We start from the raw sequence: 20,002 nt of genomic DNA, 5'->3' as shown, positions 1-20,002 counted from the left end.
CCCAAATAAGAAGGGCGAAAATATTCACATACAACTTTTGTTTATCTTGCGGGATGGAATCTCTTTGCAACTGTCATACGCCAGACTCACATCATGTGATTATGCCAATTTTATAAACCGTGACTGTGTGAAGTCCAATAATTTTGTTTTTCTTAGCACTGGGTTTGGTTTGGTTTGTTTTTGAATTTCGCGCAAAGCTATACGAGAGCTATCTGCGCTAGCCGTCCCTAATTTAGTAGTGTAAAACTAGAGGAAAGGCAACTAGTCATCACCACCTACCGCCAACTCTTGGGCTACTCTTTTACCAACGAGTGGCGGGATTAACTGTCAAATTATAATGCCCCCACGGCTGAAGAGGTCAGCATGTTTGGTGCGACGGGGATTCGAACCCGCGACCCTCGGATTATGAGTCGAGTGCCTTAACCATCTGGCCCTACCGGACTTCTTAGAACTGGGAAGCTGACCGAGGTAAACGTGGAAAATTCCTGAACTAAGGAGAGATCAAACTAACATATACGTCTCTGGCAGTTTCTGCTTCTGTGTACGCGTATGTTTTCTAACAACAAAGCCACATCGGGCTATCTGATGAGTCCACCGAGGAGAATCGAACCCCAGATGTTAACGTTGTAAATCTGTAGACTTACCGTTGTACCAGCGGGGGACTTTTGTTTCTGTGGTGTTAAAAACCTACGAGAGTATAACAATTCAATGTCACCAGTCACTGCATCATCTTGGATGTTAGTGACTTTAGCATACACTACGTTTCCAGTTGCTTGCTTTACTAGACACATTTTTGGCTTTTCTTCAAGTTACTCACCTAGCTGCAATCATTTATTTCATCTATTCTACCCTGTTATTTCAATGCCTTCCTAATTATTTGGCCATATCTTTGGTTCGTAAACTTCAAAAGCTCTCCATCCCAAACCTTTTTTAATACTTGTATCAAGAAACCGCTTGTGTTCTGTAGTCTACACTTCCAGTTCTTCATTCAGACGTTAATAGAACTCCAAATTATTCTAAGTTTCTATAAATTTTCTTAACTGTATACCTAAAGCCAACTTAACTGTAAACACTATTCCTGATACTAAACTGCCATAATTTACGCTCTGTTGGGATTAACACATAACTTGTTAGACTTTTAAGCAACAAAAACTTAATTTTTTTAAAAAAGAACAACTTAAACTTTTTTACTTATTAAGAAATGGACGTGTTGGTCATAGTACGGTTGAAATACTACTACTTATTAAGAAATGGACGTGTTGGTCATAGTACGGTTGAAATACTACTACTTATTAAGAAATACTACTACATAATCTTTTTCTTGTTGGAAAACTCAAAGAGACTGAATAAAGAGCATAGTGTTAAAATATAACAGGTCTAATACTAATAATCTATGAAAATTATAATTAAGTATAATCATGTTTCACCAGTCTGTAGAAAAGCAGTTGTTGTAGCAAATCGTTTTTTTAAAATAGCGTTTATTGTATCCCAGACGGCCTAATGAACTCTGTACTGAGCGAAACGTGCCGTCAACAATAGACACAATGTACATATTATGGTTGAAATACTATTATACACTATTGAAAATCTCTAATATACTGAGTAAAGAATGTAATGTTAAAATAGTTTTTAACAATTATAATTAATTGCAAAAAGATAATGAACAATCAATAATATCAAAGAACAACACAATTCCTTTACAATTCTATAATAATGCGGTCTTGTATAACAATGAAAACTCGCTTGTTTGCTGTATCTTTCATGTAATTAACTGGTATTATGTCTTCCACGTAGAGTTCGACATTTTGAATATAAACTGTTGGTATATTTTACCCTGTAACTCACACATTAAGTCTACATTTTCAAAACAAACGACTATGTCCTCTTGTTGTGTACGTCACGCTTATCGCGCTACCACGCTTTCCAAGCTACTTATTAAAAAGTTTGTTTGTGGACACAAACAAATAACACAACAAGTATCTAATTTAACTGGAGGGAAGGCACATAATCAATAACGCTAATCGCCAACTTTTCAGCTGCTTTTATCTGATCGAATAGTAGGGTTTAATTTTCAACGTTGTAATACACTTGCAATCTTAATGAACGAAGCATGTTTCTGCAGCAACGGGTTGCAAACCAAGGATCCTACGATTCACAGTCTGGAGATGTTAACCACCACACGGCCCGGTGGTCAGGTGGTTAGCACGCTTGATTCGTAATCTGAGGGTCATTGGTTTAAATTCCTGTCAACCAAACATGCTCGCTCTTTCAGCCGTAGGGGTGTTAGAAAGTAACGATCAATCCCACTATTCCTTGGTAAAAGAGTAGCTCAAGAATTGGCGGTGAGTGGTGATGACTAGCTGCCTTCCCTCTAGTCTTACACTGCTTTGCACGAAATTCAGAAAAAAAACCCAATAACATAATGTGTAAACATGATTGTTATGGAAGTATACAAGGAATTCTGCATTAAGCATTTTAATTAAACCAACACATACAAGGTTGATGTCCACCTATTACACAAAACACCTGCCACTTAAGTAAGTTCTCTTTGTAACAAGTTATAATTTGTGGATATAAGAGAGCATTCCTACGCGGAAGCAAATAAGCATACTTCTTAACATGACTAGTTCGTAACTTAATTTGTCCAAGTAATAAACAGCATATAGTGTAAACAGTATATAGGTGGCGTTATCTGCAAGCTATTGTAAATTTAGCAACGTTTCGCTAGGGTTTGCTACAGGTCGGTCAGGAGTGGTCTGGTGATTAGCGTCCTCTCGTGGATTGGAGGATCCGAAGTTCGAGTTCGCGACGTACAGAAGAACACGCTCCAATTTCGAGCTGTATGTGAGGAATAAAAGCGGCTATCAATTCGCTATTTAGCTATGAATAGCTGCGAAGGTTGCCTTACCTTTGGTAAGCAGTTTTAAATAGAGTATGGCTATGTATGAATACTAGGGTTCCGACCTTATCCCTTCACCCATTTCCAACAGAAGTTTCCGCTCAGGTTAAAGATACGAATATCGTTTCACTATTAAATCACTTGATTATTATATGCAAATGAAATAAAAATATCTTGGCATACGATAACTTTTGATTTCTTCGAATTTGTATTTCAGCACGTGATCTGTATTATTAGCAATAACACCCACTGCTAAATTTCACAAATAAACTTACCAAACCCTTGTTTTTGTGTGTGTGTTTTTATTATAGCAAACCCACTTTAGGCTATCTGCTGAGTCCACCGAGGGAATCGAACCCCTGATTTTAGCGTTGTAAATCCGTAGACTTACTGCTGTACCAGCGGGAGTACAACAAAACCTTATCCTATCACAGACACTGTTTGAGTCAATAAAACGTATAATTTTATTTGAGGAACTATAACATATGCTACAGTTTTAACTTATTCTTATTTCCAAGATATTCACATTAAACATCATTGTAGAATAATGTTACTGCTGCTCTAAGGACTATCTTGGAAGGATCGTGGCCCCACGAAGTCCTCGGGCTCTGCGCAGTGGTCTCGTGTTCACAACCAACACACTCTTTGTGCCTTGCGCACGAAATGATACACCAGATAAACATTATTTTTGACGATAGTTTAGACAAGAATGCATACGCATCGAATTCTGCGCAAACTTGGTATATTAAAGTCGATCTATTCTTGAAATATCATTTTACCCGACGGGAAAACTAACAACTGTAATTCTTTGAATTTTTGTCTCGTTTAAAAAGACCAAAAAAAAAAACTTATTTATTTCTTGTAGTTAAGCATAACGTCGCACCATACACAGTTCTCACTGTATGGATTGAACCCCACATTTCAGCTTTATAACCCCTCAAATGTATGTCCGAGTCACCTAGGGGCGTATTTAAAGAAAATGTTTTACATCCCTCAAGCAATTTATAAATACACGATAACGGTATGCTAAAAGAGCATCCAAGTCTCATACATACAGTGAGTTAGATTCTAGTGTTTGTTATTTATTTTCAACCAAAAAAATCTTGCTTTTGTGACGTCCTTTTTCATTGTTGTTTTTCTTATACTCTGTGGGAAGTTCGTTCACTTTGTTAAAGAAAAACCAATGTATCGTATCAATATTCTAACAAAATTTTCGAGAAAGTTGGGTCCGTTTTTATAACAATTAATGTTTTAATTTTTCACTTTCCGAACAATTTGTAGGTTTCATTTTATACTTTCACCGCCTAGTGAGCAAAAACTAAACTATGTCGTTAATGGCGTAACGTCCTGTGATATTTTAACCCTAAATATATATATATATATATATATACATATTGTTGAGCTTGTCAAGCCTTTTGAGTCAAAAAACAAAGCATCAGAATCGTATACTTGGAGGTACAGCTACTGGTCACTTTGAGTCTCCCCACTGTCATCATGGGCAGTTTCTTGCCACCATAACGATCTGGAATTGGTATGACATCACTTGTCTTTGTCGTTGGTTACACAATTACGTCAAAAAGTACAAGTTGAACGTTGATTCACGGATGTTGGCTATGGATTACGATGATGGAGTTACAACGATCTGGCTCAATACAGATAAGATCCATCAAAACCGAATCTAGTGATTTAGTAGGACAAAGAAAACAACCACAGTTCATGTCATGCTCTTAAAAGGTATTTCACAACACGAATGCGAAAATTCAACATCGTGAAGTGGACATGGTCAACACCAATGTTAAAATTAACTCTGGATGATAACCAGATGGTTAACACCAATGTTAAAGTTAACTCTGGATGATAACCAGTTTTCTAAGTCAATCGAAGGATTCAATCCATGACATGAGAAGGCCCTCCACATTATTAAAATAGCACACTAACCATTACAACACACTATTACAAAAGCACACTAACCATTTCAATAGCACATTAACCATTAGAACACACCATCAAATAGGCCCACACCAGCAATTCCAACGCATTGTCATAAACTTCGATACATAGGTTTAATCGTATTATATCCATTTATTTCGTATTATTGGTAAAGTTATAAAGGTTTTAGAGTTTTTTAACGCCATCAAGTGGATGTAACATAACTTTATATCTTAATACACACACACACACACACACACACAAATCTTTAGCATATGGCATAAAAAAACAGAAAAAAATCAAAACACAGCTCTCACTTCTAAAGTCTAGTATTACGATAAATATATTGGAAGTTTACAAATAAAGTTCTACAGGTTAAAACAACATAATTTCAAAAATGTTGCAAGGGTTCGAACCTGGCTAATGTAAAAAAATTCATTATTTTTCAAAATGTTTATTTATCGTTATTATTTACCAAATTCTTTATCTATAGCATGGACAACTAGACTGAAAGTTTCGTTTATTTGTTTTGGCGTAAAGCCACCATTAAGCTATCTGTCTGTTGTGTTTATAATCAGGAATCGATCCACGGATTTCAACGTGTGGGTCTGTAAACTTACCGTTGTCCAATTGGTTAGTTTTTGTTTGGTTGGTTGGTTAAAGTTAATACAAAGCTACACACAATGACCTATCTGTGACCCGGTTTATAGCGTTTAAGTCCGCAGATATTCAGCGTGGTGATAAACGTATTTACTGACAAGGTTTGGGAATGAAATGAGACGTTGGAGCCCGGGATGGTCAGGTGGTTAGGACGCTCGACGAATAATCTGAGGATCGCAGGTTCGAATCCCCCTCACACCTAAGATGACGAGTCATCACCACCCATCGCCAATTCTTGGACAACTCTTTCATCAATGAATAGCCCAAGAGGTGGTGATGACTAGCTGCCTTCTCTCTTGTATTACACTGCTAAATAAGGGAAGGCTGGCGCAGCCCTCGTTTAGCTTTGCAAACAAACAAACACTATGTACGTATTGAAGATATTGTGTAGTGTGTAAGAGATGAGCCTTATATAAATCATTTCATATTAAATTATTTTTTAAATTTTAGTAAAACATTACGGTAATCACTTTGAAAATATAGTTCAAGCTACTGTTTAATATTCAAATTAAATTTATAAATAAGAACTTATAATCATACTAGTCACCCGCTAGTACAGCGGTAAGTCTACAGATTTACAACGCTAAAATCATGGGTTTGATTCCCCCTCGGTAGACTTAGATAGCCCAATGTGACTTTGCTATAAGAAAACACACACTCACTATTCATGGCCGCTAATATTATAAGAAATTCTGTATCGGAAAAACAAATATTTTCTCCCCTTTTAGTGAAAGCGCATGCGTGTTTGTTAGTCTGTCTACTGTCTTACAAGGTTTGAAGTTTTAATTTCAAACATATTTCTGAAATCACATATGCCTAGTCCGGCATGGCCAGGTGGTTAACGCACTCGACTCGTAATCCGATAGCCGCAGGTTCGAATCTCCCACACATTAAATATGCTCGCCATTTTATCCGGTTGTGGTTTTGTGGTTCGGTCAATCCCACTATTCGTTGGTAAAAGAGCAGCCCAAGCGTTGGCGGTGGATGGTGATGACTAGTTGCTTTCAATCTAGTATTTCACTGCTAGATTAGGGACGGCTATCGCAGATAGCCCGTGTGTAGCTTTGCGCGAAATTCAAATCAATCTTAAATAAATATATAAAAAAAAAATCGAATTATTTCCCTGGAAACCAATAAACTTTCAGATATTTCCCTCTGTATTACGCCAGCTTTTACAGTACTAATATACTTACATGCCTCACAGATAATTCAAAATTTTTAAATCCTATCTTACCAAGTCGGTGATGCAACCCGTAGTTTGGGCAGATAATCCTGCTGGTAAACTACCTGTGGTCTTCTTTTTTAGTGGGGAGACAAGAACTTGATATAATAGCGAACGATGCCAAGGACCTCTAGCGTGAATTCCTTTCTTCGCGTGTTTTATGGTCGATCTCGAAGAACCACGAGAACTTACAGATGATGACGTTGAAGATGATGACGATAGGGGCGCGTCTAATCTTAATGTTTTTCGTCTTCCTAACTGAGCTACTCCGGGATACATAACTGATGATAGACGAACTGGTTCCCGTGTCCCTAAATTCTCACTTGTATAAAACACCCTTGATCACGTGCTACTATATAGGGTCAGTTCATGTTGTAATTAAATTAATAATACTGTAATAAATTTATTTTTTAAATTGTATTTTAAGACAATTTCAGAAGTTTCTTCAGACCTCATATTCACTGCCCGATGATCACTTTAAAATAATTAAAAAAAAGAAATATTCAACTGTTTAAAAGATTGATTGAGCTCTCAGAAAAGAAAATTGTTATAAAAATTCATTAATTTCAAATTACAGCATCGAATATTTAATTAATTACTAAATCTAAAAACCATCGGATTTAATGTTTCTGACAAGTTACTTTTTTAAAAAGAAATTTCTCTTGTAATCCCAAATTCCTAGTCAGAATTTATAAGTTCTATTTTTAGGTTAGATTAATATTTCTTCACTACTGAAAGACGTTGTTATTTATATTGCTTGGGGAGTTAGAAACTCGCCAAAAGTGGCTTAGATGTACCCAGTACTTTATTGACAGAGAATAACTGATTCATAATGAAAAAATTAAAACTTTCCAATCTCAGTGTAAGATAATTTATTTAAGATTACATTAAAATAATCTTCAAGTCCCAATAATTAAGTTAATAATTATATTTGCAGTTTTTGTTGATGGTAATAACTGATAATACTTTGTCACCTATATTAAAGATAATCTCTGTTGTTTATTCCAGATAGTCTCTGGATTACAGAGAACCATCCGTTGTTTAAACAAGATAGTCTCTGGGCTATAGTGGATAATCCGTTATTTATACAGAACATAATCTCTGAATTAAAGTCAATCAGCTGTTCATTGTACAAGATAGTCTCTCGGCTATAGTAGATAATCTATTGTTTACCGAAAATAATATCTGGGTTATAGTGGATAATCCGTTTGTAACGGATAACAATACCCGGATTATGGTAATAATCCGTTGCTTACGTTTAATATTTTAACTACCGGAATAACCTGCTATTCACACAAGATATTATATGGGTTATAGAAGGTAATCTGTTATTTGTAGTGGATATTCCCTTCGAGCTATAGTGGATGGTTCATTATTAACATGAATATAATCTCCAGTTACAGCGCATGCATTATTAACACTAATTAATATTAACACAACACACATTGTTACGTTCTCATAACCTTGAACAATTTCAAAGCGTTAAGGTCGCGCCGGTTTTTTTTTCTTCAGAAGTCGTATAACATTCCACCTTATATTTATCACCGCGTGCAACTTCGTGTTAGTAATAATCGATGAAATAAGTCCAGCATGAGCGCTATTCATTCAGGTGTCTTCCATCAACTTGTTGGGACTAACCAAATATTGAAGTTAGGCCTTGAAGGCGAACTAAAAAAGGCTTATAACTGCGATTCTCCCAACAAACAATGTTCACTAATTACACGAGAACAAAAGCAAACCGATGAAAAGTTTTAAGTAAACGTATGATACCTTCTACAGCCTGAACTTTAGTCCTCGTAGAAACTCACACACACACCATAGATAACTTTACTGGGCCGTAGCGATCACGAACTCACCTTGGTCGACTCCTACATCTACGCCACTATACGCGCCGTCGCGGAACTAACTTCGTCAGAAAGAGTTGCTATGGGAACCAAATTTTTCACGTGGGCTTGCATGTGGTAAATGTTAGATAGGGAGCATAGAATAATTATAGGTTGACAAATAGTTTTAGAGTTTAACAAAACTTTTTAACATCATAAACATGTTCAGTCTTTAATCGAGCTAGATATGGACTCTGTCAAGGAAGAACATAAGAAACACGAGCCGATTCTTTGTACATCAAGTTATCAAAAATTCGTAAAACAGAAAATGAAGCCGTACCGTACTTTGTAAATTAGTGTTTTGATTGTATTAAACTCTTCAAGGAATTAAAAAAAAAAAAAACTGGACTTAACTGAAACATTTGATTTTGTTTTGTAAACGTCTTGCTATGGAACAAAGATCCTTAGAACGTTCAAACACACACTCACGCACATATTAAGCTGAAATCTAGCTAGTTAGGGTGCTTGACTCTTAATATGAGGGTCGCGGGATCGATTCCCGGTCACAACAACAAACATGCTCTCCCTTTCAGCCGTGGGGGCGTTATAAAATTACGGCCAATCCCAGTATTCGTTGGTAAAAGAATAGCCCAAGAATTGGCGGTGGGTGGTGATGACTAGTTGTCTTCCCTCTAGTCTTACACTGCTAAATTAGGGATTGTTAGCGCAAAAAACCATCGTGTAGCTTTGCGAGAAATTCAAAACAAACGAAACCTTTCATTAAACAGGGTTAAATCTCAAACAAATCACCACTTACTTTACAAGTAGTTAGTAATCCATGAAATTCTTAAGTCGTTTTGTTTGTTGAACTTATCGATGTTCCTATTGTTAACAAACCGCCCTGTCCATGATCTATAGTATTACTGGATGTTGAGGAACCTACACAACTAAATAATTAACTCAGAAATCCAATAACAGCAACCTTTACCGTAGACAAGTTGAGACTTTAATAATTACAGTCAGTCGACACACAATATCGAGTTTTCACCAGATAGAAGTTACACTCAAACTCTTTTTGAATTATTAATACTACTTGAAACAAAGGCTACCTACGACTTACGTCTACGGTCGAAATGACCACAAGAATTTTATGATGCAAACTGGGATTTAATTTCTTTGATTTATGGATTGAGAGAATATGGAAAAAAAATTTAAAATTTACTCCACGTACATTGTGAACGTGTATCGACAGCCAGATGCGTATCGTAGGTAGTTTGATAACGACAGCGATATATACTACCTATCTACAGGGTGGCCCGTAAATCTCTACTCATCCATATGTCATATTCAATTACGCATGTATTATAAATTTGTTTCTTTTTTCATAGAAATATGGACGATGTAAGCCCATTTACACTTGAAAAGCGTATTGTGCATAATATTATGCAGCGAGAATGAGGGACAGCACACAGATACACTGGATACATAAGATATATGGATGGGTAGGGACTTATGGGCTACCCTGTATTTGTCTAGTTTCGTGGAAAAGTTAAGACTCACGTGTCGCAACAATATCCATCAGAATACTCACACTTTTATTACAATATAGACGACGCACCAACAACACAATGGTACAATAGCACAGACACAATACCACTAAATAAACCGACCGAGACGGTATTTGAAAACTACTTTAGAACTTCACAATTCACTCTAACAATGAAGAATACAGCCAGTGTTTGATTATTCCACAGTTCACTCCGCCAATAAAAAATACACTTAGAATTTGAATAATCCATAATTCACTCCACCAATGAAGAATACAGCCATTGTTCGATTAATCCATAATTCACTCCACCAATAAAGAATACACCCAGTCAGGGGCGTAGATTTTTTACACCCGATTGGGGGTGTGTGTGTGATTTTTTCAACCACTTATGTGGACTGTTCAATTTCCAAATTGGTAATCTCTGATTACGTGAACCCGAAAGCTGTAAACATGCAGTCACAGAGTAATCTTGTTGCCACGATACTTAAAGGTTTCCATGTAGGTTTGTATAAGTGAGGTGTTGTGAACAGTTTTCAAAATGTTAATAGAATAAAGACAAATGTGTCACAAATTAACTGCCACATGAATTTATTCCTGCACACTGCACAGTATAAAAGATGGCCATTATACTTGACAAGGTTACCAATAACTTTCATTGCATGAATTACGTTTTCAGATATAAATAAAATATTAATAAAATTAGTAATTACCCTTGATAAGTTTATATCTACTGAAAAACTGTTCATGTTGTTTGATAAAATTATTAAAATGTCTTTGCGAATTCTTGAAACTTACACATCAATACAATGTAGCACATAATTATTCATTCTTTTCATTGAAGTGAGATTCATTTAGTCCTCTAGTCTACATGTTCCCAAATGTAGACCTCCTTTGTCACAAATATATTGTATTCCTGTTAAAGTTTATCAAAAGGCAAACACGTTGTGATATAATGTCTAACAGCACATCTATTAAATAAAAACACCTAAACAAAAACTAGCAATACAATTCGAGTAGAGACTTAAGGCCGTTGAAATCGCTCCTTTTGTGTTCTAATTATACAAGAAAATACAATATTTTTACTATATATGATAAGAGAATATATTGTTCTTTCACCATAAAGCATCAGCACTTCATTAGAGGGCGGTGATAATCTGAAATTTCATGGATTAATGAGGGCCACAAACATAGGTCTAATGAGCCCTGAGGGAGCGGATTGGGGTGATGTAGAGCGCGTCTGGATCCGAGCGGCCCGAACCTGTCGTTAACTGTACACTAAACGTACACTATGGTCAGCAGCTTCGGCAGCTAAGGAGAGTAAGGCGTTCGACAATAAGACTGGCTAGACATGCATAAGAACAAATGGTGTAGGAAAACCACACAATATACACATAGGATTGATTCAGCTACAAGCTACAAACGGCCTGCCAAATCTAGATCACAGGAGCATACGCTTGGTAGTAATATTTTCGAATTTCATGCTCTGTTCAATCTGTTGTGATGAAAATATTACTTAATCTTACACTTCGTACAAAACGTAGGTAGATTTTGTGATAGTGCGTGCAAGACTTGCATGTATACTTAGGCCAACTGACTCACACTTACGAACTATCGCTGAGATCCAAAAGCTTAGAAGCACGCCTATATTAAAGATATACATTTCGGCTACTAAAAAGCCTATATCTAGGCCTAATTATGTAATTCGATTGGTAAGAACACGAGAACAACAAGAACAAACACACAATTTGTAGGCCTGTGATGCAATAAAACAATTCAACAAACCAAACTCTAAAGGAAGTTGATTGTATGCACCATACCCCCAACCCAAAAAAAAGGGAGGATGTATCCCACCCATCCCCCAGGATCTACGCCCTTGCACCAAGTATTTAATTAATCTACAATTCACTCCACCAATGAAGAATACAGCCATTGTATGATTAATTCACAATCCACTCCACCAGTAAAAACTACAGCCAACGTTTGATTAATCAACAATTCACTCCACCAGTAAGAAATACAGCCAGTGTTTGATTAATCCTCAATTCACTCCACCAGTAAGAAATACAGCCATTCTTTGATTAATCCACAATTCACACCACCAATAAATAATACAGCCATTGTTTGATTAATTCACAATTAACTCTGCCAATGAAAAAAACACCAAGATTTATTAATCCACAATTCCCTCAACCAATGAAAAATACAGCCATTTTAGTATTATACCACAATTTATTTCACTAAAAAAAATACAGCCATTGTTTGATTAATACACAATAAACTCTGCCAATGAAGAATACAGCCATTGATTGATTAATTCACAATTCACTCCACCAATAATAAATACAGCAATTGTTTGATTATTAGACAATGCACTTCACCAATAAAGAATACAGACACTGATTGATTAATTCACAATTCACTCCACCAGTAAGAAATACAGCCATTGTTTGATTAATTCACAATTCACTCCACCAGTAAGAAATACAGCCATTGTTTGATTAATCCACAATTCACTCCACCAGTAAGAAATACAGCCAGTGTTTGATTAATCCACAATTCACTCCACCAATAAAGAATACAGCCATTGTTTGATTAATTCACAATTCACTCCACCAGTAAGAAATACAGCCATTGTTTGATTAATCCACAATTCACTCCACCAATAAAAATACAGCCATTGTTTGATTAATTCACAATTCACTCCACCAGTAAGAAATACAGCCATTGTTTGATTAATTCACAATTCACTCCACCAGTAAAAAATACAGCCAGTGTTTGATTAATTCACAATTCACTCCACCAGTAAAAAATACAGCCATTGTTTGATTAATTCACAATTCACTCCACCAGTAAGAAATACAGCCATTGTTTGATTAATCCACAATTCACTCCACCAATAAAGAACACAGCCATTGTTTGATTAATTCACAATTCACTCCACCAATAAAGAATACAGCCATTGTTTGATTATTACACAATTCACTCCACCAATAAAGAATACAGCCACTGATTGATTAATTCACAATTCACTCCACCAGTAAAAAATACAGCCATTGTTTGATTAATCCACAATTCACTCCACCAATAAAGAATACAGCCATTGTTTGATTAATTCACAATTCACTCCACCAGTAAAAAATACAGCCATTGTTTGATTAATTCACAATTCACTCCACCAGTAAAAAATACAGCCATTGTTTGATTAATTCACAATTCACTCCACCAGTAAGAAATACAGCCATTGTTTGATTAATTCACAATTATTCCACGAATAAATAATACAACCATTGTTTGATTAATTCACAATTCACTCCACCAATAAGAAATACAGCCAGTGTTTGATTATTACACAGTTCACTCCACCAGTAAGAAATACAGCCAGTGTTTGATTAATCCACACAATTTAATCCACTAGTAAGAAATACAGCCATTGTTTGATTAATCCACAATTCAACCCACCAATAAAGAATACAACCATTGTTTGATAAATTCACAATTCACTCCACCAGTAAGAAATACACCCAGTTTTTGATAAATCCACAATTCACTCCACCAATAAAGAATACAGCCATTGTTTGATTATTACACAATTCACTCCACCAGAAAGAAATACAGCAATTGTTTGATTAAACCATAATTCACTCCACCATTAAGGAAAACAGCCAGTATTTGATTAATCCACAATTTACTCCACCAATAAATACAGCCATTGTTTGATTGATCCACAATTCACTCCACCAGTAAGAAATACAGCCATTGTTTGATTAATCCGCAATTCACTCCACCAAGAAAGAACACACCCATTGTTTGATTAATTCACAATTCACTCCACCAGTAAGAAATACAGCCATTGTTTGATTAATTCACAATTCACTCCACCAATAAAAAATACAGCCATTGTTTGATTAATTCACAATTCACTCCACCAGTAAAAATACAGCCATTGTTTGATTAATCCACAATTCACTCCATCAATAAAGAATACAGCCATTGTTTGATTACTTCACAATCCACTCCACCAATAAGAAATACAGCCATTCTTTGATTAATCCACAATTCACTCCACCAGTAAGAAATATAGCCATTGTTTGATTAATCCACAATTTACTCCACCAATAAAGAATACAGCCATTGTTTGATTAATTCACAATTCACTCCACCAGTAAGAAATACAGCCAGTGTTTGATTAATCCACAATTCACTCCACCAGTAAGAAAATACAGCCAGTGTTTGATTAATTCACAATTCACTCCACCAGTAAAAATACAGCCATTGTTTGATTAATCCACAATTCACTCCACCAATAAAGAATACAGCCATTGTTTGATTGATCCACAATTCACTCCACCAATAAAGAACACACCCATTGTTTGATTAATTCACAATTTACTCCACCAATAAAGAATCCAGCCATTGTTTGATTGATCCACAATTCACTCCACCAATAAAGAATACAGCCATTGTTTGATTAATTCACAATTAACTCCAGAAGTAAAAAATAAAGCCAGTGTTGGATTAATCCACAATTCACTCCACCAGTAAGAAATACAGCCATTGTTTGATTAATCCACAATTCACTCCACCAGTAAGAAATACAGCCATTGTTTGATTAATTCACAATTCACTCCACCAATAAAGAATACAGCCATTGTTTGATTAATTGATTAATTACAATTCACTCCACCAGTAAAAAATACAGCCATTGTTTGATTAATCCACAATTCACTCCACCAGTAAGAAATACAGCCATTGTTTGATTAATCCACAATTCACTCCACCAGTAAGAAATATAGCCATTGTTTGATTAATCCACAATTCATTCCACCAATAAAGAATACAGTTTTTGTTTGATAAATTCACAATTCACTCCACCAGTAAGAAATACAGCCATTGTTTGATTAATCCACAATTCACTCCACCAATAAAGAATACAGCCATTGTTTGATTAATTCACAATTCACTCCACCAGTAAGAAATACAGCCATTGTTTGATTAATCCACAATTCACTCCACCAGTAAGAAATACAGCCATTGTTTGATTAATCCACAATTCACTCCACCAATAAAGAATACAGCCATTGTTTGATTAATTCACAATTCACTCCACCAGTAAGAAATACAGCCAGTGTTTGATTATTACACAGTTCACTCCACCAGTAAGAAATACAGCCATTGTTTGATTAATCCACAATTCACTCCACCAGTAAGAAATACAGCCATTGTTTGATTAATACACAATTCACTCCACCAATAAAGAATACAGCCATTGTTTGATTAATTCACAATTCACTCCACCAGTAAGAAATACAGCCATTGTTTGATTAATCCACAATTCACTCCACCAATAAAGAATACAGCCATTGTTTGATTATTACACAATTCACTCCACCAGTAAGAAATACAGCCATTGTTTGATTAATCCACAATTCACTCCACCATATTAAGAAAAACAGCCAGTATTTGATTAATCCACAATTTACTCCACCAATAAATACAGCCATTGTTTGATTGATCCACAATTCACTCCACCAGTAAGAAATACAGCCATTGTTTGATTAATCCGCAATTCACTCCATCAAGAAAGAACACACTTATTGTTTGATTAATTCACAATTCACTCCACCAACATGAAATACAGCCATTGTTTGATTAATCCACAATTCACTCCACCAGTAAGAAATACAGCCAGTGTTTGATTAATTCACAATTCACTCCACCAGTAAAAAATACAGCCATTGTTTGATTAATCCACAATTCACTCCACCAATAAAGAATACAGCCATTGTTTGATTAATTCACAATTCACTCCACCAGTAAGAAATACAGCCATTGTTTGATTAATCCACAATTCACTCCACCAGTAAGAAATACAGCCATTGTTTGATTAATCCACAATTCACTCCACCAATAAAGAATACAGCCATTGTTTGATTAATTCACAATTCACTCCACCAGTAAAAATACAGCCATTGTTTGATTAATCCACAATTCACTCCACCAGTAAGAAATACAGCCATTGTTTGATTAATCCACAATTCACTCCACCAATAAACAATACAGCCATTGTTTGATTAATTCACAATTCACTCCACCAGTAAGAAATACAACCATTGTTTGATTAATTCACAATTCACTCCACCAGTAAGAAATACAGCCATTGTTTGATTAATACACAATTCACTCCACCAATAAAAAATACAGCCATTGTTTGATTAATTCACAATTCACTCCACCAGTAAGAAATACAGCCATTGTTTGATTAATTCACAATTCACTCCACCAGTAAGAAATACAGCCATTGTTTGATTAATCCACAATTCACTCCACCAATAAAGAATACAGGCATTGTTTGATTAATCCACAATTTACTCCATCAATAAAGAATCCAGCCATTGTTTGATTAATCCACAATTCACTCCACCAGTAAGAAATACAGCCATTGTTTGATTAATCCACAATTCACTCCACCAGTAAGAAATACAGCCATTGTTTGATTAATCCACAATTCACTCCACCAATAAAGAACACAGCCATTGTTTGATTAATTCACAATTCACTCCACCAGTAAAAAATACAGCCAGTGTTTGATTAATTCACAATTCACTCCACCAATAAAGAATACAGCCATTGTTTGATTAATTCACAATTCACTCCACCAGTAAGAAATACAGCCATTGTTTGATTAATCCACAATTCACTCCACCAATAAAGAATACAGCCATTGTTTGATTAATTCACAATTCACTCCACCAGTAAAAAATACAGCCATTGTTTGATTAATTCACAATTCACTCCACCAGTAAAAAATACAGCCATTGTTTGATTAATTCACAATTCACTCCACCAGTAAGAAATACAGCCATTGTTTGATTAATTCACAATTCACTCCACCAGTAAGAAATACAGCCATTGTTTGATTAATTCACAATTCACTCCACCAGTAAGAAATACAGCCATTGTTTGATTAATCCACAATTCACTCCACCAATAAAGAATACAGCCATTGTTTGATTAATTCACAATTCACTCCACCAGTAAAAAATACAGCCATTGTTTGATTAATCCACAATTCACTCCACCAATAAAGAATACAGCCATTGTTTGATTAATTCACAATTCACTCCACCAGTAAGAAATACAGCCATTGTTTGATTAATTCACAATTCACTCCACCAGTAAAGAAATACAGCCATTGTTTGATTAATCCACAATTCACTCCACCAATAAAGAATACAGCCATTGTTTGATTAATCCACAATTCACTCCACCAGTAAGAAATACAGCCATTGTTTGATTAATCCACAATTCACTCCACCAATAAAGAATACAGCCATTGTTTGATTAATTCACAATTCACTCCACCAATAAAGAATACAGCCATTGTTTGATTAATCCACAATTCACTCCACCAATAAAGAATACAGCCATTGTTTGATTAATTCACAATTCACTCCACCAGTAAAAAATACAGCCATTGTTTGATTAATTCACAATTCACTCCACCAGTAAAAATACAGCCATTGTTTGATTAATCCACAATTCACTCCACCAGTAAAAATACAGCCATTGTTTGATTAATTCACAATTCACTCCACCAGTAAAAATACAGCCATTGTTTGATTAATCCACAATTCACTCCACCAGTAAAAAATACAGCCATTGTTTGATTAATTCACAATTCACTCCACCAGTAAAGAAATACAGCCATTGTTTGATTAATCCACAATTCACTCCACCAGTAAGAAATACAGCCATTGTTTGATTAATCACAATTCACTCCACCAGTAAGAAATACAGCCATTGTTTGATTAATCCACAATTCACTCCACCAATAAAGAATACAGCCACTGTTTGATTAATTCACAATTCACTCCACCAGTAAGAAATACAGCCATTGTTTGATTAATCCACAATTCACTCCACCAATAAAGAATACAGCCATTGTTTGATTAATTCACAATTCACTCCACCAGTAAGAAATACAGCCATTGTTTGATTAATCCACAATTCACTCCACCAGTAAGAAATACAGCCATTGTTTGATTAATCCACAATTCACTCCACCAATAAAGAATACAGCCATTGTTTGATTAATTCACAATTCACTCCACCAATAAAAATACAGCCATTGTTTGATTATTACACAATTCACTCCACCAGTAAGAAATACAGCCATTGTTTGATTAATCCACACAATTTAATCCACCAGTAAGAAATACAGCCATTGTTTGATTAATCCACAATTCACTCCACCAATAAAGAATACAGCCATTGTTTGATTAATTCACAATTCACTCCACCAGTAAGAAATACAGCCATTGTTTGATTAATCCACAATTCACTCCACCAATAAAGAATACAGCCATTGTTTGATTATTACACAATTCACTCCACCAATGAAGAATACAGCCATTGTTTGATTAATTCACAATTCACTCCACCAGTAAGAAATACAGCCATTGTTTGATTAATCCACAATTCACTCCACCAGTAAGAAATACAGCCATTGTTTGATTAATTCACAATTCACTCCACCAGTAAAAAATACAGCCATTGTTTGATTAATCCACAATTCACTCCACCAATAAAGAATACAGCCATTGTTTGATTAATTCACAATTCACTCCACCAGTAAGAAATACAGCCATTGTTTGATTAATCCACAATTCACTCCACCAGTAAGAAATACAGCCATTGTTTGATTAATCCACAATTCACTCCACCAATAAAGAATACAGCCATTGTTTGATTAATTCACAATTCACTCCACCAGTAAGAAATACAGCCAGTGTTTGATTAATCCACAATTCACTCCACCAGTAAGAAATACAGCCATTGTTTGATTAATCCACAATTCACTCCACCAATAAAGAATACAGCCATTGTTTGATTAATTCACAATTCACTCCACCAGTAAGAAATACAGCCATTGTTTGATTAATTCACAATTCACTCCACCAGTAAGAAATACAGCCATTGTTTGATTAATCCACAATTCACTCCACCAATAAAAAATACAGCCACTGTTTGATTAATTCACAATTCACTCCACCAGTAAGAAATACAGCCATTGTTTGATTAATTCACAATTCACTCCACCAGTAAGAAATACAGCCATTGTTTGATTAATCCACAATTCACTCCACCAATAAAGAATACAGGCATTGTTTGATTAATCCACAATTCACTCCACCAATAAAGAATACAGCCATTGTTTGATTAATCCACAATTCACTCCACCAGTAAGAAATACAGCCATTGTTTGATTAATCCACAATTCACTCCACCAATAAAGAACACAGCCATTGTTTGATTAATTCACAATTCAAAAATACAGCCATTGTTTGATTAATTCACAATTCACTCCACCAATAAAAATACAGCCATTGTTTGATTAATTCACAATTCACTCCACCAGTAAGAAATACAGCCATTGTTTGATTAATCCACAATTCACTCCACCAGTAAAGAAATACAGCCATTGTTTGATTAATTCACAATTCACTCCACCAGTAAAAATACAGCCACTGATTGATTAATTCACAATTCACTCCACCAGTAAAAAATACAGCCATTGTTTGATTAATTCACAATTCACTCCACCAGTAAGAAATACAGCCATTGTTTGATTAATCCACAATTCACTCCACCAATAAAGAATACAGCCATTGTTTGATTAATTCACAATTCACTCCACCAGTAAGAAATACAGCCATTGTTTGATTAATCCACAATTCACTCCACCAGTAAAGAAATACAGCCATTGTTTGATTAATTCACAATTCACTCCACCGTAAAAAATACAGCCAGCGGTTGATTAATTAACAATTCACTCCACCAGTAAAAAATACAGCCAGTGTTTGATTAATTCACGATTTCACTCCACCAGTAAGAAATACAGCCATTGTTTGATTAATTCA

The 20,002-nt window shown here is 35.3% G+C and overlaps 1 protein-coding gene across 8 annotated transcripts in view; it reads right to left on the bottom strand.

The window, feature by feature from the left end:
* Positions 1-20,002, bottom strand: part of LOC143233580 (coiled-coil domain-containing protein CG32809-like) — a 397,453-nt gene that overhangs the window by 52,241 nt on the left and 325,210 nt on the right. The window contains exon 1 of one of the 8 annotated variants that reach the window (XM_076469938.1): positions 9,351-9,482. The exons of 4 other annotated variants lie outside the window; for them this stretch is intronic. Coding sequence is in view for 1 of the 4 variants with exons in the window: in XM_076469935.1 (XP_076326050.1) it covers positions 6,723-6,989 (267 nt within the window). In the remaining 3 variants the exon portion in view is untranslated. Of the gene's footprint in view, positions 1-6,722; positions 8,610-9,350; positions 9,483-20,002 lie in introns of those variants that run through there. 3 more of the 8 variants (XM_076469939.1, XM_076469937.1, XM_076469935.1) reach the window with 3 other exon arrangements.

The sequence above is a fragment of the Tachypleus tridentatus genome, chromosome 12, assembly GCF_004210375.1.
Source record: "Tachypleus tridentatus isolate NWPU-2018 chromosome 12, ASM421037v1, whole genome shotgun sequence".
NCBI lineage: Eukaryota > Metazoa > Arthropoda > Merostomata > Xiphosura > Limulidae > Tachypleus > Tachypleus tridentatus.
The sequence above is the reverse complement of the archived record's forward strand: the minus strand, read 5'-3'. Positions and strand labels throughout refer to the sequence as shown.